Source organism: Diabrotica virgifera, chromosome 6 (assembly GCF_917563875.1).
Source record: "Diabrotica virgifera virgifera chromosome 6, PGI_DIABVI_V3a".
In the NCBI taxonomy this organism is placed as follows: Eukaryota; Metazoa; Arthropoda; class Insecta; order Coleoptera; family Chrysomelidae; genus Diabrotica; species Diabrotica virgifera.
The window spans coordinates 52901986-52926597 of record NC_065448.1 but is presented as its reverse complement, the minus strand read 5'-3'; the positions used below and the strand labels follow the sequence as shown (position 1 = coordinate 52926597).

The 24612-nt window shown below is 33.8% G+C and overlaps 1 protein-coding gene across 1 annotated transcript in view; it reads right to left on the bottom strand.

The window, feature by feature from the left end:
• Positions 1 to 8362: 8362 nt before the first annotated feature.
• Positions 8363 to 24612, bottom strand: part of LOC126886962 (cysteine--tRNA ligase, cytoplasmic) — a 44264-nt gene continuing 28014 nt past the window's right edge. The window contains exons 7-12 of the mRNA XM_050654161.1: positions 23204 to 23437; positions 18263 to 18410; positions 17000 to 17202; positions 16026 to 16188; positions 15001 to 15212; positions 8363 to 9081 (exon numbers count right to left, since the gene is read on the bottom strand). Coding sequence (XP_050510118.1) covers positions 8962 to 9081; positions 15001 to 15212; positions 16026 to 16188; positions 17000 to 17202; positions 18263 to 18410; positions 23204 to 23437 — 1080 coding nt within the window. The 3' untranslated portion in view covers positions 8363 to 8961. The remainder of the gene's footprint in view (positions 9082 to 15000; positions 15213 to 16025; positions 16189 to 16999; positions 17203 to 18262; positions 18411 to 23203; positions 23438 to 24612) is intronic.

Sequence of the window (24612 nt, the reverse complement as noted above, 5' to 3'; positions counted from 1 at the left end):
TTGATCTGTCATTATGAGATTCGTTTTATTCAACTCCCATTCGTCCCTTCCTAGAGACACGATGGTAAACGGCTCTTCGAAATTATGTTTAGGTTTCATTACATCTGGTACCATAACTCTAAATAATTTTTTATTAACTCTCAAGATTTGATCCCGGTATCCATTCGCCCTGCTTCCTGGCTTTTTCTCCCCCTTCTGTATGTCCCTCACTGGCGAAGCGTCCATGTAACCACTGTTACCATTGGTAACAGTTAAAAATCTTGCAAATAAATATTTTATGACTGCTATAAAATAATTCCATTTATATTTTTTACCAACAGAAATATTTGTTAATACGTAGTACCTACCAAATTCAGTAAATAGCCAATTAGACGCACGAAAATATTGGCGAGATTATATGTGAATACATTTGATTTGAATCCGTTGCAGGGTTGCACGTTATTATATTCCGTTACCACTTCTAGTTCTGGTAACGAAAGATGATTCTCGCTATCGGTCGAGACTGAAAATTTTGAAGGAATGACGGCTCCAGAGACGGCGCGGGCACGCTGTGTATATCAGTATTGTCACCATTTTACAATATGGTAACGTTAGTTTGGTAGCTATTCGTGCATTTGAATTTGAACATGGAAGAATGTTGCTGCGTAATCGATCAACTACTTGAAAAGTCATTATCCTTGTATATTTTTTTTATATATAATTTTGAAGAAAAAAATGAAATTACTGAAAATAGAAGATTTAAAATATATAAACACTAGTTTTCAAAATATGTTCTGTTCCCTACTTGTTTATTTTTGATGTTAATTTTATTGTAGAATAATCTGTTTAGTTTGTTTATTATTTATTGTTATACCTATTACATGCATATAATACATGTATACATAATTACAAAAACTTATATTTGGGAGGTTCAAAATAATTGTTAACTACTTTTTATGTCATATTATGTATAAGTTTTTAGTTTGTGAAAACTGTCATTATAGACAGCAGTGCGTGAAGGGTTTAAAGTGTGCGTGAAATAACAATGTATTTTAAATGGGATTTACTTTTTCGCAAACTTTCAATGGGTTTTTTGGCACACTTTCATATAATCAAGTATCCTTAACTTTCGCGTTGTCATGTTTATGACAATATGAGCAATGACTTACAATAGGGTAGTCGAACGTCCCGAAAAATCGATATTTTCCCGTTTTTTAACGATTTGTCCCGGTGTCCCGAAAAGGTCTCTCGGGACGCCTAAATGTCTCGTATTTTTTCTTCAATTTCAATTGTTTCTTCAATTTCGGCATTTGTTTTCATTATTATTTCTCCCTCTCTTATTACATTGTCGTCCAGTATTGTTCTCATTATTGTTCGTTCTAATTTCGGAATGCTATGTTCCTCTTTCTTATTAATCGTCGTTGTTTCCATCCCATATGTATCAACAGGTCTTATTAAGGTATTATATTATTTCATATTACACTTGTCTTGTTTCTCAACAGATTTCTAATCATTCCATATGTTTTTCTGTCTTTCAGAATTCTTTCCTCTGTTCTCTCTTTTCCGGTTTTCCATATTGTTACTCCCAAGTAGCTAAAGGTGGATACAAGTTTATCAGATCAGATTAAATAATAGTGTCGGGGAGACAGAGTCACCTTATTTCACTCATTTATTTACATTTATCTCCTTAGAAGTTGTTCGTTAAAACTGATCTTTGCTTTGGTTTTCTTTAGGCTTACTGTTAGCATAATTTGTCTTAATATTTCTGGGATTCCAACATTCTCTATCTCCTCCATCATTTTCGTCTGATTGATTATATCAAAAGCGCTTTTAAAATCTATGAATATTCGGGGAATTTCTCTGTTGTATTCTCTAGATTTTTGAATTATTTGTTTCACTGTATGTGTGAAATTGTGAAATTAATCATCGACCTCCTTGGTCTGAATCCATTCTGTTATTCTCCTAATATTCGTTCAGCGCATTATTTAAGTCTCATGTTTAGTATGTTTGCTAGAATGTTATATGTGGTGTTTAATAAAGTTATTGCTTTTTAATTCTGGCACTCCTCCCGATCTCCTTTTTTTTCATATATTATAGGTACTATAGATACCTACCTGTGTTCCAATCGTCTGGTAGTCAGTTTTGTCCATAATTTGTTGTATTAATTGGTTTATTTCTTTATGTAATTCTCTTCCTCCGTATTTTTTTAATTCCACTACTTTTTCATCTTCTCCTGCTGCTTTTCCGTTTCCTAGGTTTTTAATATTTGTTTTTGTACTTCTTCTGCTGTGAATATTTCGACTTCGTCGTTATCTTCTACGGTTTTATTTCTTCATCGCAGTGTGCTTCCTTCTTCATAGTGAATTTTCGTAATATTCTTCCCATATTTTGCTGATCTGTTTCTCTTCAAATACGGTTTCTCCTTTCTGGTTTTTTAGTCCTCTTGTTTTGCTTGATTTAATGCTGGCCTTATTTTTTGTTGCTCTGATTTTTTTGTAAAATTGCTTTATTTACTGTTTAGTTAACAACTGCTTTGTTCTGACGGATTGTTAATCCATGATATTCTGGCTGAGTTTTTAAGTTTGTTTCGCAGTCTTCATCGTACGTAAATTACATAATATTCAAAGGTAAATTGAAAAGGATTTGTAGGTCCCAAATTAGCTTAAAGACAATGTTTCATCCTGCCTATTTGGATATCGCCCCAAACCCTCCTTGGCAGTGGCGTACCCGGAGAGGGGACTTGGGGGTTAAACCCCCTTTCCCCCAGGGCATATGAAAAATATATATAAAAAAAGTAGGAAAATGTAACTTGTCTTTCACAAACAAAACAAAAAATACGCCAACCCCCCTCCCCAGAGAAAAATTCTACGCTACTGCTCCTTGGATGTGTCCCGTTTTTTCAAGTTTATGATCTGGTCACCCTAACTTACAACAAAATTTTTGACAGTTTTGTGGTTTGAAAGTAGTTAGGATTTTTAAATGTCAAAGTTTTAAAAATTGTAGAATAGAAATGAATTCCAGTGACGAAGAGTTACAGTTTTTTTATTTGTTTATCGTAGAAAAAATATTGAACGAAACTGTGCGTGAGGTACTTTTTGCGAACTTACGCGATGTATAGCACTCGCTCCGTTGTTGCTCGTGCTCTAAATATCGCGTGCGTTCGCAAAAAACATACTTCACGAACTGTTTCATAAGTAACTATTTTTCAATAAGATTTTTTTACATCTAGTTTTGTCCCTACTTTCATGTCCCTACCTTCGCCTCCTTCTCAATCGGTATATAATGGAGGGAGACTACCAAGTATGACCTCTATGGAGCCGGCTGGGTAGTCGACATCTCTCCTGTTATGTTTAAACATGCTTCTCGTTGAAGCTTATTTGGCCTCTTTGAAACTTTATCCATATAGATCGGCCATCCAGATGTTACATGTAGGTTCCGTCTCCTTGTGAAACTGACTATTATTATTGTTTTTCCGATTGTCAGATAGTTATCCCCTATCGAACCCATAGACATAATAAGAATTAACTTGGTAAGGTATGGGCCGCTCTGTGCATCGAGGTGTAACACCGATAACGCCAATATCAAGGTCATCATTGGTCAATATTTACTTTGAGTGGTCTAGCCAACTTTGTCTGTCACATGCGTGGGATCGCTTGGTAAAAAGAGAAAGATAGATCACCGATCGACTGTCCACGAGGTACGATATTTTTCTCAGTATGCTTTGTCTATCCTTATTATGTTTATGGTCGCACCACCTAAGGTTTGTTCCAACCATTGACATATTAAGCGTAGACTCGGCATACTCACCAAAAAAGAATGTGTGTGTACTTTGTACGCACGTAAGAAGTTATACTTCTATTATATAATTTCAAAGAAATAAATATACTTAACAGGTTATTTGTATTTTTATTTAAATATTAAACTAACTTTCTTACCAACCACTTTTAAAAATTTTTTATTAAAACGATACCAAAAATTAAAAAAAAAAGAATATGAATTGTCCGGGATTTGAACCCGGGACCTCTCGATCTCCGGTCACACGCTCTCCCACTGAGCTATATTCCCTTCGCTTTGACAGGTTACAAGATTTCTCATACATACTGACAAATTTAATAGACCAAGTGAAGTATACAAAAATACTTTAAATATAAAATCAATGGGAAAATCCCAATAGTTGGCTGTATACCATAGTTTAAAAAAACCTATACAGAAGTAAAAACTTCAAATTGTATTTTGGTATAAAATCGTTTATTTAAAAACTATCTAAAAGTCATTCACATGGATTGCAAAACGTTTTCGTTCTGAACAGAACATCTTCAGTGCCTGGAATGAAGTATTTCCACGTTAGATTAAGGCAAAAAGGTTAAAATTGTGACTGTTAATGAGAAAAATATGTGGAGAATACTTACATTCCGCAAAGTAGTTGTAACTAGCACACCAATGGAGGTGGTAACTTCATAATGTATGGCTTACATTATAAATTTTGATAAAATATTGTGACTACAAGTCGATGTTACAAGATTAAATTATGTATGTGCCTAAAGAGCAACATGCTTCCCTGCCCGAAAAAACTAGGTACTTGCCATTTGAATTAATGGTCTGTGCTAATTCAAATGGCAAGTACCTAGTTTTTTCGAACAGGGAAGCATGTTGCTCTTTAGGCACATACATAATTTAATCTTGTAACATCGACTTGTAGTCACAATATTTTATCAAAATTTATAATGTAAGCCATATATTATGAAGTTACCACCTTCATTGGTGTGCTAGTTACAACTACTTTGCGGAATGTAAGTATTCTCCACATATTTTTCTCATTAAAGGCCCCGTCTCACCATCAAATAATTGACAGTTATTTGATCAAACTTGACAGTCAAACTTGACTAGTGACACAAACTATACATACTAACTGTCACTTTGTGTCACTAACTGTCAAGTTTGATCAAATAACTGTCAATTATTTGATGGTGAGACGGGGCCTTAACAGTCACAATTTTAACCTTTTTGCCTTAATCTAACGTGGAAATACTTCATTCCAGGCACTGAAGATGTTCTGTTCAGAACGAAAACGTTTTGCAATCCATGTGGATGACTTTTAGATAGTTTTTAAATAAACGATTTTATACCAAAATACAATTTGAAGTTTTTACTTCTGTATAGGTTTTTTTTTACTTTAAATATACTTACTATTATTATAAAATATCTTATTCCCGAGGAAGACAAATCCAAAGACACAAAAATTATAATAAATAATACATTTACTAAAAACACTAATATATTCTTTTAAAGACTTATTTGCGCTGACAGCGCTGATACATACATAATATATCTTGAAAGATTTGCAACGAACTATATACTGTCTGTGTGCGCATGCGCCCGGTATTATAAAATTTCACTCTCGATCGTAAAGAAGTATAACTTCAAAAAAGCGTAACGCGGAAACATCATGGAAACAGTCGATCGGTGGTCTATCTATCTCTTTTAACCAAACGATCCCGCGCATGTGACTGACAAAGATGGCTAAACCACTCAATCCTATGTCGACGATACACCCCGATGCATTGAGTGGCATATCCCTAGCCAAGTCTATCCTTAACATGTCTCTGGTTCCACCACAACGAAAACCGTCACGAAACGATCACGAAACTGCGCGCAGATAGCAAAATAATACGTTCCATGGGTTATTTTGTTTACTGCGCAGTTTCGTGATCGTTTCCTGGCGGTTTTTCGTTGTGTTGGAACAAACTTCTAGTAAACGGGGTGCTAAAGTAGTAATGTGTCCCTATATTTATTGTTCGTTGTATATATCAATTAACTGCCATTTCTGTATCTAGAAAGGCGGGTTTTCTTAACTACCTCGTCCACTGCTGTTTCTGTTAATGTTCCTTCTTAATAGGTATGCTCGTTGCCATTGAGAGGATGATCCCTCAATAGCTCCCTCAAACCCTTAATATGTCTATCAAGAATTTTTGAAGTTATACTTCTTTAAGCACGAGGGTGAATTTTTACATTCCCTGGCGCATGCGCACACCGACAGTATATTAGTCAATTATCGTTATATATGACAGTATATTTAGTCGCTCAAACGTTATACGGGATCGTATTGGGTGTTAAAATCATCTGTCAATAATTGTTGGAGATTATGGATCAACAAATGTTGTGTACATTAGTTTTTATTGTTGTAATGGCAGAGAAAAAAGCAAGTTTATAATTGTAGTGAGTTTTTAGATAGTTTTTAAAAGCGACAGGTACGTAATAATTGTAAATGTTTCAGTATCCTAATAAAATTACATAGGTACCTATCTACCTATTTGGTAAATTTAAAATATACCTATCAAAATAGCATGTACAGTACAACCTCGTTTAACCGGACTAACTGGGACCGGAGGCGATCCGGTAAATCGAAAATCCGGATAATCCAGAAATATAATAAGGTTAATAAAACTACATGTGAAATGATAACTTACTATATTTACACCCTATATGATTTACTCGAGCATTAGTTTTTATTTACAAAAAAGTCATTAACCTTCCTTTGTTTTAATTTTGTGTGACGTTTCAATAGGGCTTTTCATCGATTGTCACTTGTTTCGAGCTTCTGTCATGTGTCACATAGTATTAATATATCTACGTCATACGTCTTTGGTTTGTGTCAAGGTATATACCAATAACGTATGACGTAGATATATTAATATTATGTGACACATGACAGAAGCTCGAAACAAATGACTGTGAATGAAAAGGCCTATGCGCATTACATACATACATGCCATTATCGAAATTATTTTTTTTATTTTTTCATTCCGGATTGATCCGGATAATCCGGACGAACAAGGTCCGGATTAACGAGGTTGTACTGTAATGCTTTGATTTACATAATTTGATTACCATCAAAATTTCTGTCAATATTCTCCTAATATATTGTTTTCTTACTCTATGTTTTGTTGTATTTTAATATTTAAATATTCTACAAAAATCAAAATAATTTGGTAAAATTCAGAACAAAAGTTTAAACCGTTTATCGTCGATCTTCCCACATGATGCAGGTGTCTCCGTGGGTAGAAGTATATAAGCGAGATGGACGAATACCAATACTAACTGCGCAAACATAAGCGGGTTCGAACCCCAATAGAAACTTTTATTTTTTTTACACATTTTATGATTGAATTTTTTTTTTAGAAAATACGTATTTAGTTAGAAATTTTTCCGACAATTATTCTTCAGAAATCATTTGTGGCATTTTTCAATGTGTTTGTGTGTGTTTTATTCTTTTATTTTTTTAATTTTTGGTACTGTTTTAATAAATAAAATTAAAAAGCAGTAAATATTAAAATTACTTTAATATTTAAACAAAATATAAATAAACTGTTTAAAGTATGTTAATTTCGTTGAAATCATATAATAGAAGTATAACTTCTTACGTGCATACAAATGACACACACATTCTTTTTTTCTATTGCCTTCAACAGAAATGGTGTAAGACTGATCAGCATGTAGGACTTAGGTAGAGCGTTGTATTATCGTCATATTTTGTGTACGTAGATAATCCTCACGATTGTCCAAGCCCTTTGGTATACAAGTGCTGGTGCTGGTCTGTCTTTTTTGGAATGCCCAAGAGCTGCTACTATTAAACCGATCACGAAAAAAAGAATAGAGATAGTAATGATGAAGAGGACAAACACATCATCTCTGCACTTTTAATATAAGAGGAAACATAAGGTCTTCTTCTTTTAGTGCCTATTCGTTTCGAATATTGGCGATCATTCTAGCTATAATTATTTTATTCACTGATCCTTTAAATAGATTAGTTGTTGTTGTGGAGAACCATTTCCTCAGGTTCTTTAACCATGCCATTCTTCGTCTCCCAATTCCTCGTTTTCCGAATACGTTACCTTGAAGGAATACTATTTCCGAATACTTTGCATTGAATGATTACCTTCAGTAATCTGTATTTAGTGCCGTTCCTCATTATGTGTCCGAGATATTCTAACTTTCTCCGTTTAATGGTATACATCACCTCTATTTCTTTCCCCATTCTTTGTAATACGGTCTCGTTGGTCATCTTGTCCGTCCATGATATCCTTAGGATTCGCCTGTATAGCCACATCTCGAAGGCTTCAATTTTTTTTTCAATTGCTTCAGTGAGTGTTAAGATTCAACTCCGTAGTATAATATTGAGAAGATATAACATCGTACGAGCCTTACTTTTATCTCCAGATTAAGGTTGTGGCTTTTAAAGGGTTTAGCCATGTTATTGAATGCACTCCTAGCCTTCTCTATTCTACATTTTATTTCTTGTGAGTGATGTCATTGTTCGTTTACTATTGTTCCAAATTAGGTTCCAAACATAAGGTAAAATAAATAAATTTAAATAAGCGAATCATTTATATGAGTTATTTTTTATTGAAATAAATTAAAATGCATATAAATTCTTAATATAATGAAAATTTACTAACAAACCGTGAAATCTAACATGATAATGATTCTGACGTTTTATAGAATTATTTAGTAGCAAAATTCTAAAAGTACAATACTGCTGACGATATAAATTATTAAATAAATACGGTATATTATTTTAGTGTGCAATCATTAAAGTATTTACAAAATTTTGTACAAAAATTACATTTGTCTTTAAATCGCACAATATAGCCGGATTTATGTTAGGACGCGGCGTATACGACACGGGACGTGGAACAATAGACGGCGCACGTCCCCGTTGCTTCCCCGTCCCGTTGTAGTAGAAACTACTCAATGTCTATCATATCACACGATTCTTCACCGTGTCCCGCAAGACAGCCGTTTCATACACGGCCGTTCTAACATAAATCAGCGTCAATCTTTCGGAATGGAGTTATTTCAGGATGTACTTAGAATAATGCTAGTGTCAAAATACTTTAATGATTGATACAAGCAAAATTGTAGTCTTATATAAAAATAAGTTCACAGTTGACCGAATCTTTTGTTCTGGTTTTGAGAAGATTATTACCCTTGAGTTGCTAGGTATTCTTGATACCTCTTTTCTTGAGCTTGATACAACTTTTGCAATTTCTTTACTTGTCCTTTGCTAATTTCTTTGCCTTCGATGTCATGCGTTGGAAATCCCTTAAATAAATAAATAAAAATAAATATGTTTTGCAAAACATAACGACATAAAATACAAAGCTAAATATTTAGTATTACTGCTGAATAATAGAAAATCACCCCATCTGTTCTGATATTCAACAGAATATTCTAAAATATAGGAATATTGACATTTTTAATTAATTTCTTTATATCATTACTTTTCTAAAATCTTCAGTTGTCACAGAGTAGACCACAGATATGTGACATTCATTAAAAACATAAGACATACAGAATTAGATAGGGGATTCCCTGAGTCCTCTATTCAACCCAGTGGCGGCCGGTGAGGTAGTGCCATGAGGCCATGGCACTACCTTATTTTCATGCAGAAACATATTTTCTTATCTTTAAACCGTTTTAATGCCCGTTCATTTTTTGTGCGTATTTCTTTTCTCTTTATAAATTATGTAAAATCTGGCAACTGTGCAGTGTAGTACAACCCTAGCCACAGTCGCCACTCACAGCGGACGGGATGATCGCATCATGCCAAAAGAGGCTCGGAGCCATCGTCCTAAATGGCTCGGCTGAAAAGAGAAAGATTTTACGGGCATTCTATGTAAGTGACAGAGATAGGGCTATATTGCACTTTTAATACACGTTTAAATGAGACTATTCGTGCCTGGCTCGACAAGGAAGATCTAATATTTTTTACTATGATCATAGTGAATAGTGGATCGTAGATGCAAAAACATTCTCGTACAGGTACGAGAGTGTGATTCGTAAACTATTATATTTTTAAGTAATTTAAAATGTTTTAATTTTTAATAAAACCCGAGTTAAATTCAGCTTATCGTGTTAGTCTAATTAAACACAATGAACAAGAAGTGGATAAAGAATCGATATGTTTTGAATCAAATTAAAAATTATATCTATATGGTTTTGTGGAGCTTTCGAGTTAGTTTTCAGAAATCACGACGAAAAGGAAAATTCAGAAAATAGAGGCATCTTTATGGAACTGTTCAATGTTAGCCGAATTAGACAACGACCTAGGTTCATATTCAAAGTTCCAAATCTATAAAAGCATGTACCTCAAAATAACACAAAATGAACTCCTTCAGTGCATCTTAGATGTTTATCACGAGGAAATAAGGAAAGAAATTAAAAATGATCTTTGTGTTGCAGTGATTGCCGATGAAACGACAGACGTCGCGTCGCTGGTGAATTTCAGTTAGTTATAGTTTTCCGATATTTGTGTAAAGGGCGATAAGTCGAGAGATTTTGAAAATTTTACTTGTTGGACGGACATGATGTCAAATCAATCACTGAATGCATTTTAAATGTTTAAATTTCTTGACACCCCAGAAATGGTATATACCTACATAATGTAAAAGTATCCGTACCTATTTTTTTAAATTTCTATTTTATACCTTTTTTGACAATATCGTGAACCAGTCACTAAAACTTTAGGCAGCTGCCCGAATTCTGGCACTACCTACTTAAAGTGATACGAGTCGCCACTGATTCAACCTGATTATGGATGAAATAATAAAAAAGTAAGAAATAAAAAAGAATATCAAATGGGAGAAAAACAACTTAAAATAATCTGCTATGCAGACGACGCAATACTAATCTCTCAAAGTGAAGATAATTTAAATTACGGACCAATTTAATATTACCGCCAGAAAATTTAACATGTTAAGTTCAAAGACAAAATGCGCGGTTATAACAGCAAATCTACCAAGATCTAAATTGGAGCTCGAGAAACAGATAATAGAGCATGTGATGGAGTTTAAATATCTATGTATCACAATATCTAGCTACGGAAAGCTCAAAACAGAAAGTGGAAAATCAAGTGAATGGAGCAAATAGAGTCGTAGGTTGCCTGAATGAAACAATATCGTCGGTCGCTGATTTGCAAAAAGGTGCTAAGTGACATTGTATTCAAAAGAGGAGCTATGTGCAAAAATAATAGGTACGAAGGTTCTACCTATTCTATAAAAAGGGGCCAAGTGTATTACTTACTGTTTTTGAGATAGTCTCATAATTTTTTGGTGCCGAGTAACATTTTTTTAAACTTATTGTGTAAAAACGTGCTAAGTTCCACTTAGTAAAAAATAAAAAAAAAGGTTACTTGGCCCCTTTTTGCAAATCAGCGACGATATAGAGAAATAAATACATCGGGAAAGAAATGGAAGGCAGAATTTACAAAACAGTCATCAGACCAATAATGACATACAGAGCAGAAACACGACCTTACACAGACAGAACAAAAATATTGCTAGAAACAGCAGAGATGAAAACCCTTAGAAAAATCGATGGGAAGACACTATGGGACAGAACTAGAAGTACAGATATATGATAGAGATGCAAGGTGGAGAACAAGGACTGGATAAGAAATAGAACAGAAGAATGGAACGACCACATAAGCCGAATGACAACAAATAGGATAATCAGGACAGCGAGAGACGGTTCCCCAATAGGAAAATGATCAATGGGAAGACCACGAAACCGATGGTACAACTTACTCGAGGCACATTGAAAAACAAACAGAGTCTTATCTACACAAAAAGAAGAAGATTAGAAACATATATGGGTGTGTCAAACGAAGAGTCGAATATTTCAAAAAATTTATATCGAAACAAAAAATATTTTAAAAATGTATAAACATTCTCAATTTCTTTGCAACACGAAAATGTAGCAGCTGCATAATACTATGATAAAATCTGAGAGTGCAGGAAGAGTCTTTACCGGTTTCGGGGGTTGTTTCCCCATCATCAGTAGTCCCATATCCTCCTCTCTCAGATTCTTCCACGTACCACACTTTGGGCCTTTCCGAATTGCGAAGAAAGAAATGTCACGGATGAACTAGGGCCATCTACCGAAAAACAAAGTAAGTTATCAATCGAAGTAGCACAGAAAACGACAATAAATATCGTCTCCATACCACCAGATTGACAAAAAAATATTTTAATCGGAAAAAAGGATTTATTCTGATATCCTAGGAAAATTATGGAAACGGTCTAATATCTAGAAAAATACACTTCCAAATATCGCCGGTCCGGAATAAAAATGACGTAACTGCAAATTTTGTCAGTTCCTGTTTATTGCGAAATTAGCTTCTAAAATACTGTATACAGATTATACAAAAACAACAGAACTGTAACTATGTGCTGAGCCACTACTGAGTAGTTGCGTCCTTATTTATTAATTACGCACCATTTTAGACCTTGTTTCAGATGAATACTGACGCAACTGTAAATAGGGTTGAAAATGGGGGGACTAAATTAGGATAATGAATTTCAGACCAATAGGGACGAACTGCCGGAAAAAATTAGCTACAAGTAGCGTACAACAAAAAACAATGGAAAGGAAGACTTGAAGAGGCTTATGTTCAGATGTGGACGCGAATGGCTAGACGAAGAAGAAGAAGAAGAAAGGATGAAAATAAAAGCCATCGCTGTAAGAATAAACGGCATACTAAATATTTAAAAATAATTTTTTTGTAAAGAAAAATTTTTAGATCAAGAATGACACAACTGTAGATAGGATTGAAAATGGGGGGATTAAATTAAGATAATGAAATTCGAACCAATAGGGATGAAACTAAAATCCATTATTGTAAGAATAAATGTGATACCGATGCTCCGGGCGCAGGGCCGCGCCAAGGCTTTCAAGCGCCCCGGGGCAAGTAATTTTAGGCGCCCCTTCTCCCTTTGTAAGAAGGTTTTTGCAACTTAGTAAATCGGTATACGGTATTCGCTCCGTGCGTGACCATGGTGGGGGTATCTTGAAATGATGCCAGCGTGAGTTGCGAAATATGACAATATTGTAGCTATCTTTGTAATGTCATTGTCATATAACGAATTTTATCAAAAATGATAAATGAATGTTACCTTTTTATCATATGAGGGTAAACTAAATATAACAAGTGAGATGAGGTTGCAAGAAGCAGAAAGCATGGACAGCTCGAAGGCATGGACGATAAAAGAGAAAAAGATAAACCCCAACAGAGAAATAAGTTATAAAAGCAATACAAAAATTTGAAAGAAAACAAAGCTTCCTGGATCAGATGGCATACCTTCTGAACTTTTAAAACATGTAGAACTGATAGTAACACTGATTTGGAAGCAGGTAAAACTACCAGAACACTGAAACGTAGGTATAATTGTATCTATTCACAAGAAAAGAGACCAAACAGTTTGTGATAACTAGAGAGCTAAACGCGAGCTACAAAATATTGGCGACCTTTCTGGTAATTTCGGTATTGTCAAATTTTTTTCGGCACCTATCGCCGCCTTTTCGAATACGGCGCAGGGGGCATCGCCCCTCCTCGGCCTTATGGACGGCGCGGCCCTGTCCGGGCGGTTACTCGTTATTTAATCACTATTTTAAATATTTAAAAATTTTTAGATGAAGAATGACGTAACTGTAAAAATGGTTGAAATGGGGGGGATTAAATTAAGATAATGAAATTCGAATCAACAGGGATAAAAATAAAAGACATAATTTTAAGAATAAACGCCATACCGATGCTCCAGGACGATTACTCCTCATTTAATCCCTATTTTAAATATTTAAAAATCGTTTTTTTTTTGCTCTCCTGAGAAATTTGGCTTTTTGCAGTTACGCCATTCTTACTCCGGACCGGCGATATGACAAAATGAAAAACACGTGTTCAATATTTTTCAAAAGTCTAACAAATGACACCAAACACATCCACACCCGCATCATTCCCTGAAGGAGGTGTGGTGGAGGGCAACTTTGAAATCTTAAATAGGCACCCATCTTTTTTTATTGCAGATTCGGATTCAGCAAAAATTCGTAAAAAAACTGTATTCGGTACCATAAAAATGAGTTTGCAGGTTTCTAATATGTATTTGTATTTCTGTGATCACAGCGCCATCTATCGCAAATTGAAAAAATAGGGGTATTTAAGATTTCAAAGAAATTTCGAGTGACAACTATCATGGATATTAGAAAATAACAAAACTACTCCTAAAAAATTATTACAAAACTATTAAAAAACTACGTCCCAAATGGGCGTGAATTATATATTGTAAAATTCCCTCATCTTCTTTAGTCGCAGCATCTGTTATGGCTTGCAAATTTTAGAAGCCTCAGAGGTGTACCAGAGAAGGTTCCCATTGTTTTCAATCTGGTGGGATGTAGAGTAATATTTTTAATGTTATTTTATGTGCTATTAGATTGAAAACTTAGTCTTTTGCTAACAGTTGCCGCTAAGGCATTCCTGCCATTTCGTTCGTTGCTAACCGTAACTGCACGCCGGGGTTTGTCCTGCTTCTGTCAGAGAGAGCAGCATATTATGTGCCTCCTGATGAGAGACTAATAAGTCTCGAAACCGGTAGAGGTGCTTGCTGCACTCTCTGATTGAACTAGAATATGATGCGGCTGTAGTTTCGTGTTGCAAAGAAATTGAAAATGGTTATTCATTTTTGATTTACATGTTTACTCTGATTGGAGTACGAAGGGAACCATTCTCGTTGGAACTTTACCGCGCTGATGGGACGTGAATGATAAATTGTAAAATTCCCTCATCTTCTTTAGTCTCAGCATCCGTTATGGCTTTCAAATTTTAGAAGCCTCGGAGGTGTAACCAGAGAAGGTTCCCATTGTTTTCAATCTGGTGGGATGAGGAGTAATATTTTTGGTATTGTTTTATGTGTTATTAGATTGAAAACTTAGTTTTTTGGTAGCAGTTGCCGCTAGGGCATCCCTGCCATTTCGTTCGTTGCAATCCGTAACTGCACGCCGGGGTTTGTCCTGGTTGGGTCAGAGAGAGCAGCATATGTGTCTCCTGATGAGAGACTAATAAGTTTCGAAACCGGTAGAGGTGCTTGCTGCACTCTTTGATTAAACTAGCATATGATGCGGTTGTGGTTTCGTGTTGCAACGAAATTGAAAATGGTTATTAATTTTTACTCCTATTAGTTTAATACTTACATTTTCATCAAACTTTGAGTATTTGTCAGTTTCATGTTTAAACATTTCAGTGGGCGGAATTTTTTTCTGAGATTCTTTCGCTGCTGCGGCAGCTGCTAATTCTGCTTTCTTTCTCTCCTTTTCAGCCAGTTTTTCTTGTTCTGCCTTTTTCTTCGCTTCCCTTTCTTTCAACAGAGTTTCTTTGTCGACCAGTTTTACCGCGCTTGGCTCACCTATAGAAAAATAAGAAACTAAGTAGGTATTATATACACTGATGTTGGCTGCTTTTATATCTAATAAATATGTTACATCATTGAAAAAAAAGCAAATTTTTCTCAAAAATAGTTATTAAGGTACCAAGGGTATTATAAGGATAATAACGCTTGAGGTCAATGGTGTATAGACCGAGGGCCTTCAGCCCGAGGTATATACGTTGACCGAAAGCGTTATTATTATAATACCCGTGGTGCCTTCAACGTTTAATGTCCGACTAAATTATTCTTTATATGCAAAAAATTTGAATGAATTTTGAATTAATTAGTTTTCAATTAAGTACATTTACCAGAAATAGTCGTAATGTAATTGTGGTAACCATAGTTTTACTTAAGAGTTTTATTTATGAACTTGACAGTATTTAACTCGTTTTTTAAATTCAATAGGCCCTAGGGCGTTATTTTTCAATAACACGCCCTTGGGCGTTATATCGTATTTAATAGACTTCGAAATAATGTCATTATGTGTCAAATAATAGACCAGTCGGACATTAAGTACATTAATAATCTTCTGAACATTGAAAACTTAATAACATGTTTTATATCGGAACTAAAGAGTTATCATATTTGTAATACTTAAATAAAATTTATATTTTGTATCGGTAATTTGAGAAAAATGTGATTTTTTTAGAAGGATGTAATTGCATATCAAAACACAGTTTTTAATTCCGAACAACTTTTCTTAACAATTTTCGATATTGTGAAATATAAAGGTATGCATATGTCTACAATATGAATATGACAAAAATTCAATACAATGGTGTAGGTACTTACCTTCTCTATCTTCTAATCTAACCCCAACATTAGGTAAAACTTCGTCTCTTAAATTATCGCATTCATTGAGAATATCTGTGGCTTTTAAGGTTCTTGCACTTGTCCTGATTTTATCTCTAAATTCAGCTAAAATACTTAAATAAGGTCTGATCACACATTCAATCTGAAACAGAATATTTATATAAAGATTTCGTTTACTACGATGTTAAGTACATTTAAATTAAGTTGTCGAAAATAAGAATAATATGAATAAAAAGGAAAAAATTCCTCTCATTGGCTGTATACCATAATAAAAAAATTACTAAGGAAGTAAAACTTCTCTTGTAGGTAGATGGTATATAAATTTATTAAATTTTTTCTAAAAAAGATCCAAGTTGGATTAAAGTGGGTACATCACTAGTACAAAACAAACGTTTTCGGACTAATCAGTCCATCATCAGGTTGAAACTTCAGATCCAAAGTAGTTGGAACTAGCTACATAGTTAGGTCGAATGACCTTAACATTACAAAAATTAAGCCATTTCAGCTACAATAAGTCGATGTTAAAAGAATACAATTAGACTATAATGGAGTCTTCATCTTGGCTTCAAACTGATAGACTGAAAAGATTTTTCAAAAATCTATATAATGCATAGAATATATTTTGCTTAAAATGAACATCAAAATATAATAAAAAATTTCCACCCCTGAGATGGGGTGGCAACCACTCCATGGTAAAAGCGCCTTTCGGCATCATATAGATTTTGATCCTTGAACTATCCACTACTTATTCTCAAATTTTCAAGCAAATCGATCCATTCCGTAAAAATTGCGAGGTGAAAAGCTTCGGTTCCTGGACTATAATAATTATAGCCTGGTTTGGATTAGGATTTAGCTTTCTATTAAGAACACCATCTTTCGAACGGATGGAATTAATTATACTGTAGTTACGTCAACAAGGTTACGGATTACTTGATCCAAAAACGAATACTTACATTATTGGAAGTACTGGTAGAAGCTGGAAAACCTATCTCTTCTTTTTCACTAATCGCACCAAATATTTTTAAAATTTTTGTTACATAAAGTCCTACGTCGTGTAAAAGTAATGCGTTCGGAGGTTTCCGTTCCCTCATATAGATGTTACTTGCTGTTACGATATCCCTTAAAGCATTAATTGCGGATTTTGTATCAATATTATCTGAAAAGAAAGAAATATTTAGCACTAACGAGAAATGTAAGTTGTTTTGATCATAAAATATCTCAAAATTCTGGCCATTATACAATATAGTCCTCTGCTCTCGACTACTCTTTGAGTTATTCTGTGTAGGGTAGCCCAAAGAAGAATGAAACGTTCGTTACTTGGAGTATCTCTTAACTCTTTTCGGCAGACTGGATTGAAATTTGAACCACCAAATTTTTGTTACATGTTGCACAGTGGTCCACAAAATGAACCACTTACTAATCTATTTTTATCAAGTTACACTTACCAACGTAAGAGGTTTGTATTATTATTCCCTCTGTCCTTATTATAATTAATAATTATTAAGTATAATCATTGAGTGGTAAAATTCGCACGATTTAGTGATCAGCCAAATGCAAATGGTTAGTTGTTTCTTGAAAAGTGAGGTCATTTTACATGTGGAATTGAATGTTTCTGCAAATTATTTGTCAAATTACACGTGTTTCTTAAATATTTGATAGTGTGCCGATGTGTTTGAGGCGTGTTGTTGTGTGTTTTTGATGAGAACGTGAAGTTTGACAACAAATTTGTCAAGCGCAAAGTTTATCGTTTACAGGGCCCTTTAGAGGCAGGGTTACACACGAGAAAGGACCGGCGTCACATATGTCATAGAGCTCATAGAATGGAAAGTGTAACTGAGCGGGCCACGTGACCAGAATGAATGACGGGTTATGGAAACAAAAAACTACAGTGTGGAGACCACGAGCAGATACAAGAAGCAGAGATAGACCACCTACACAATGGACAGACGACGTCGAAAGAATGGCTGGGAACTGACTACAGGTAGCTCAAGATCAACAGAACTGGAAGACATTAAGGTAGGCCTATGTTCAACTTTGGACGTATAAGGCTGGATGATCATGATGATGATGATGATGATGATGATGATACAATAAAATAATCATGACAACAATGACCAAATAAACTTTTTCCATTTATTTCGATCTGTGCATAGGTCCATCCAGTTTGTCACTAACATCCCTATAGTTTAAATAATTAAATCATTGAAGAAACTTACCACATAGTGCATTATGAACTGCAGTTTTAGCTGCTATAAGCTTGTTACTCAGGGTTTTTTCGTGCTCAGACCATTTGGTGAAAGTATCTACTGTTGTGTTTTTCAAGCAAATTGAAATCGACGCATCCTTTACATTTAGAAAGAATTCCTGAAAATAAATTAAACAAATATTAAATGATATACTAAAATTACAACAATATTTACTGGAATTTAATAATCGAAAGAATATTCGAGCCAATGGCGAGTAAGACCAACACCAAAACATTTGAATGATAGAGATTCGTAAAAACAACATAACGTACTTAGTGTAAGTTCCCTGACTAATACAATTCTCTTTCGAACTACGTCATAGCGAATACGGTGTCACGAAAGAATTTATAACTTTTTGAACGTAATTGTAAGGGACATATAGGAAAAGTCAAACAATAAGGAACGCACGTAATTTTCCCTTGATGACATATTTTAGATTTGAAAAAATATAAATAGGGAATAATCGGATGTTGTTGACATGACATTCCTATTACAGCGAGCATTTCATTGGCTAGAATTAGTGACCAGTTTATATGACGTCATTATTATATTTGGTGAGATTGTAAATGATAACTGACGTCTGTCATAATATTGGAGGTTAAATAAAATGTCAAATTATTGTTTTCCAATTATATTTTATTTATTTAGTTTATATTTTAACGATAATTTATTTTTTAACCAACTTCACTTTCCCTTCCCTATTCTTGATTGGTCGATTAGGTTCGTAATAGTTTTGTTGTATGGTAGGTTTAGTTAGGCGTTAATTTTAAGAAGTGTTGCTGATTAAATGGGCACATCTCCCAAAGACCATAAAAGAAGAAGAAAAAATAAACAAACAAAAATCTTACATAAGCTTTTATAGAACATTACGACGTTGACACTTATATTACAGATTACTTTGTTTCACACTCTTAAAGATAAAGAGAAACAGTGTAGCTGGTAGTTGCAGTGGTAAATTCATACAGTACGTAAATCGTTCAGCTGGAAATAGGGAACATACATTGTATATGTTTAGATACATATATACATACATTGTCACAAATAAACGTCAAAATATGACAATGTATTAGCTAAATATTTTTGGCGTATGGGAATGGGAAAACTGTTTAGTTCTGAAATTAGTTTTTAAATAAAAAATATTTTAAAAATTAAAGTAAAATATTAACTCATTAATCATAAACTTTGTTTTTGATTTATCTATGGACAGCCTGGCATCAAAACTCACTCATTCTATTTTCTATTCCTTGTAACAGCTCTATTGCACCAAAAACTCATACTCGAACAGAAGCTTCAACTAACACAGGTAAGCGCAGTTGCCACAATTCTCTCAATGTATATTCCCTATGTCCAGCTGAACGAATTACGTACTGTACATGTTTTTTACTTCGCAGTAGCGCTTTTCTGTCAAACTTGACGGTAGCGAAAAAAACTAATATATGAGGAAAAATTTGTTGAATTTGTTTGCCGTTAAGTTTGTACCGGTGGGTTATGATGTCATTAAATCTATGACGTGCATTCCTAATTGTTGACTTTTAGTTTAGCTCCGTATTAATAGTCGAGTCTTAAGACCCCTTCGAGGCTTGAGACCGATGCTTGTGTGTAAACTTTGTGTAAGCACAAAGATTCAAGGTCGGTTTACAAAATTTAGAAACTATTTGTACCGGGTGTCCCAATAAGAATGGCTCTCGGCCATATCTCAGGAACCGTTTATAGTACAGCTTTGAGGAAAAAATATTTATAATAAAAGTTGCCTCGGGAAAAGCCTGGAAATTATTTTCATAATTGTCAGTCCACCGCTAGAGGGCGTAATTGAATATCCAAAATTAAAAATCAAAATTTTATAAAATTTACCTAATGAAAGGGCACTGGAAATCCAATCATCGTATTCTTCATAATATTCTGCGCATATTTGAGTTACAAGTTTAAGTCTACCTCTGCAAATAAGAGGTGGGTGTGAGTGGGAACCTTATGAAAAAATTGCGGTAAGTCCGGTTCTGCTAAATCGAATTTTGCATACTTCGTCTTGTTGAAAACAGCTGTTTTTCGTTAATGTAAGTGTCTTATTTTCGAAATAGCATAATAAGTAATATGCAAGTTAGGAGGCGTTATTTAATAATTTTCAGAAATCTAGTTTTCTTTGGAAAATATTAAATACAAGTATGCATTTTTAATCCCGTATTACAATTTTAGACTAAATTAGCAACATAATACCGAAAACCGCATGTCGATACCTTTTTTCTATCTCGAGATATCTTAAGAAACGTGTAAATTTTAAACAACTGTTAATGTCACCGGTAAACGATGTTAATGAAAAGTAGTGTGCTATGGAAAAAAAAAGAATGTGTGTGTACTTTGTACGCACGTAAGAAGTTATACTTCTATTATATAATTTTAACGAAGTAATTGTATTCTATTTAAATATTAAACTAACTTTCTTATCTACCACTTTCAAAAAATTTTTATTAAAACAACTAAAAAAAATGAATGAGGATTGGAACCCGGGACGTTTCGAACTCTGACCGAACGCTCAACAACTAGACCACCGAGGTCATGTGATTGACAAGTACGTTTCGGATATAATTATGAGTGCAGCTGATCTCACTACTACCAACTTTGTTAAATTTCGAAACAGTAATTTCACTTTTATTTAATAATGGTACGGTAAACAATCCTCATTTTTTAATATGTTATTCCTTACAAAAATACCTTTAATTAGAGCACAAATAATTAAAAATCGTAAATTTGGGTCAAAAGTTATTAACTTTTTAAGAATTCCCATAAGAGCCCATGTTAAAACTTAACTTTGACCCTTAATAGTAATTAAACGGCACGGTAAAACATTTTTTAAAAAATCAAGTCTTAGTTTTTTGAAGTAAACTATAACATACTAAAATTTCATGCAAATCCTTAATTCTTTGCCGAAGGTGCAGAACGTCATTAAACTTGTGATATTTTTCAATTGTTTATACTGATTATACATTTGTTTACCTTTACCTTTTCCTCCAAACCACAGCTGTCCTACAGCTGCCATATTGGATAATTTTTGACATGTCATTTGAACATCCAATCAGAACAAAGTTATAATGCGCGTATGCGCCTGGGTGATGCGTATGCGCCTGGTTTTAACATATAAAAATTCACCCTCATCGCGCGTAAAGAAGTATAACTTCAAAAACAAAGAAAAATTTTCCAGATGTAAACGTATATAATTAATTAAAACAACAATAAGACAAACAACACTATAAAATATAACAAAGAAATAAAAGCAACTCCTTACTTAGTGACGACCTAAATGTTCAAATTGTTGCCCGTCATTTTCGTGCCTCTTTTAAGAGTAGATTGAACAGCAGTCTCAATTTCTGCTTTCGCAATGCTTTGAATGGCGTTTCGTATTCTCTAGATTCTAGATCATGTTGTCTTGAGTAGTGGGCCTAGCGGCAAAAACAAGGTCTTTAATCCGTCCCCATAAATAAAAGTCTAAAACAGTTAAATCTGTTGCTATTCAATCACTCTTGAAAGAGTAAATGCTTGCATCGAAAATTATGGGCAACAATTTGAACATTTAGACAATCACTAAGACTATGTAAGTAGTTGCTTTTATTTCTTTGTTATATTTTATAGTGTTGTTTGTCTTATTGTTGTTTTAATTAATTATATACGTTTACATCCGGAAAATGTTTATTTGTTTTTTCCATAGCACACTACTTTTCCTTAAACTCGTTTACCAGTGACAGTAACAGTTATGTTTAAAATTTACACATTTCTTAAGATATCTTGAGATAGAAAAAAGGTATCGACATGCGGTTTTCGGTATTATGTTGCTAATTTGGTCTTATTTTGTAATACATGATTAAAAATGCATACTTGCATTTAATATTTTCCAAAGAAAATTAGATTTCTGAAAATAATTAAATAACGCCTCCTAGCTTGCATATTACTTATTAGGCTATTTCAAAAATAAGACACTTACATTGACGAAAAAGAGCTGTTTTGAACCAGACCAAGTATGCAAAATTCGATTTTGCAGAACTGGACTTACAACCATTTTTTCAGAAGAAGGTTCCCACTCACCCCCACGTCTTATTGGCAAAGGTAGACTTAAACTTGTGAAATGAAACATGCGCAGAATTTTATGAAGAATACGATGATTGGATTTCCAGTGCCCTTTCATTAGGTAAATTTTGTAAAATATTGATTTTTAATTTTTGATATTTAATTACGCCCTCTAACGGTAGGCCTACAATTATGAAAATAATTTCCAGGCTTTTTCCGAGGCGACTTTTGTTATAAATATTTTTTTCTCAAAGCTGTACTATAAACGGTTCCTGAGATATGGCCGAGAGCCATTCTTATTGGGACACCCGGTACATAATACTCTAAAACTATTTGACATATCAGTATTTTTTCGATTCTCCAATATTTTCTATGAATATAACGATCTTCATTCAAAACGATAAAGTTATTAGGTTTTGAGATATTTGAAGATAAATATGAAACGGCACAGTTATTTTGATTAATGTATTGTGCCCCTTCGTTGTTAACTGCAAATATCCAGAAAATTAATGATTTTATCGTTACGAATGAAGAGTATGTTATTTACAGAAAGTGTTGGATAATATAAAAATTACGCTAAAACAGCAGTTCCGTTAGTGGCGCAGAAACGTTTAGTAGGGTGTACAGTACCTACCCTTTTTTGAAAGTATGATGAGGATATTTCTTAAATTTTTAAATAAAGCATCCTGTAACTCAGTAAGGAGTCACATTTTATTTAAGTGATTTGAGTGAAAAATTAATATTTTGAGTAAGTGATTTAATCACCCAGTATAAAGGCGTATTTAATTTTAACGTTACATCAGAATGTTATGTATGCAAACCTATATTTGAAAATAATACTACATAAAGCAAACTTACGTTGAAGAGTTTTTCATACTGAATTGCAGAATCCATGGAATTTTGGCTGTAGTCCAACGTATCCTTCCAACTGTGTAACAGAAACGCAAACCTTAATTGTCTAGAGGTGTATTTTGAGAGAGCATCTTGGATTGATACGAAATTCTTTAAGGACTTGGACATTTTGCACCCGGCTATTGTTAAGTGACCAGAATGGAGGAAGTAACTTACCCATTCTGAGTTGCCAAAGTATGCCTTAAACAAAAATTAAATTATTATTATTCGAATAAGCAAGTAAAGTATAAAATTATCAAAAAAGAGGACAAGGTATCAATTTATCTTCACAAAATAAAGCTGTAATGGTATCGTACTACACATAAAACTCCTAATATATACACGGTCCAACAAGTAATCAAAACGAAAATTGCAAAAATAGGGAAATCCACTGTGCATTTATAGATTTAAAGAAAGCATGTAACTCAGTACGAAGAGCAAAGTCGTGGAACGCTATTGGGAATCTAGATATACCGTAACAGTTGACAACAGCAGTACAAGTACAGTACAAAGAAGTAACTAGTTAGAAAAGATAGGAAAGTTAGAAAAACAAAAAGGTTACGACAACAAAGAGGAAATGTGAAGGAGGGGGGTCCCAGTAAGAAATGACCATGTATACACATTAAACTTTAATCAGAAAATGGGAAGAGATGTACTGGAAAAACGGTCTAGAAATAAATTTTCATAAAACGGAATAGGTATGTACTTGTAACAACGGAAGAAGCAGTAAAAAACCTTGAAGTAGGCGAAGATTTACAAATAAAAGGCGCAAACAAATTTAAATACTTAGCATTCAGGGTTTCAAAGAACGTAACAACAGAAGAAATAAAAAGTCGACAGAGCCAAACAAGAAAGTATATCAAACTGGTGGTGTGGATGTGCTACTAGCAATATTCTTTACTGTTTTCGGTGTACCTATTTGGAGATGAAGAATCGGAATGGACAAAATACGGCGTTAAAGACTAAATTGAAAATTATTTATAGAAGATCTGATTTTATAGAACTTTCCAGGACAGTCATCTTTTTATTTTCCAATTTTAATTCTTCAAGTACTTGTTACGATGCCAATGACAACCGCAGAAGCAGCACGATGTTTCTCTGCATTGAAACGTATCAAAACTTTCCTTAGACGTACTATGGGCCAGAATCGACTAACTGCACTCGCAATGTTGTCGATTGAAAAAAAAATTGATTCAAGAAATTCCAAATTTTAATGAATTGGTTATTGAAGAATTTATCTCAAAAAAAACAGGCGACTTGGCTTTCAATGCAAAACTTGCTTGTAACTTTTAAAAACTAAATTATAATCTTAAGTTAATAAAATAGGTACATTATTTTTATTGTAATTTCTTAATAAGTTAATTTGATTTTTACAA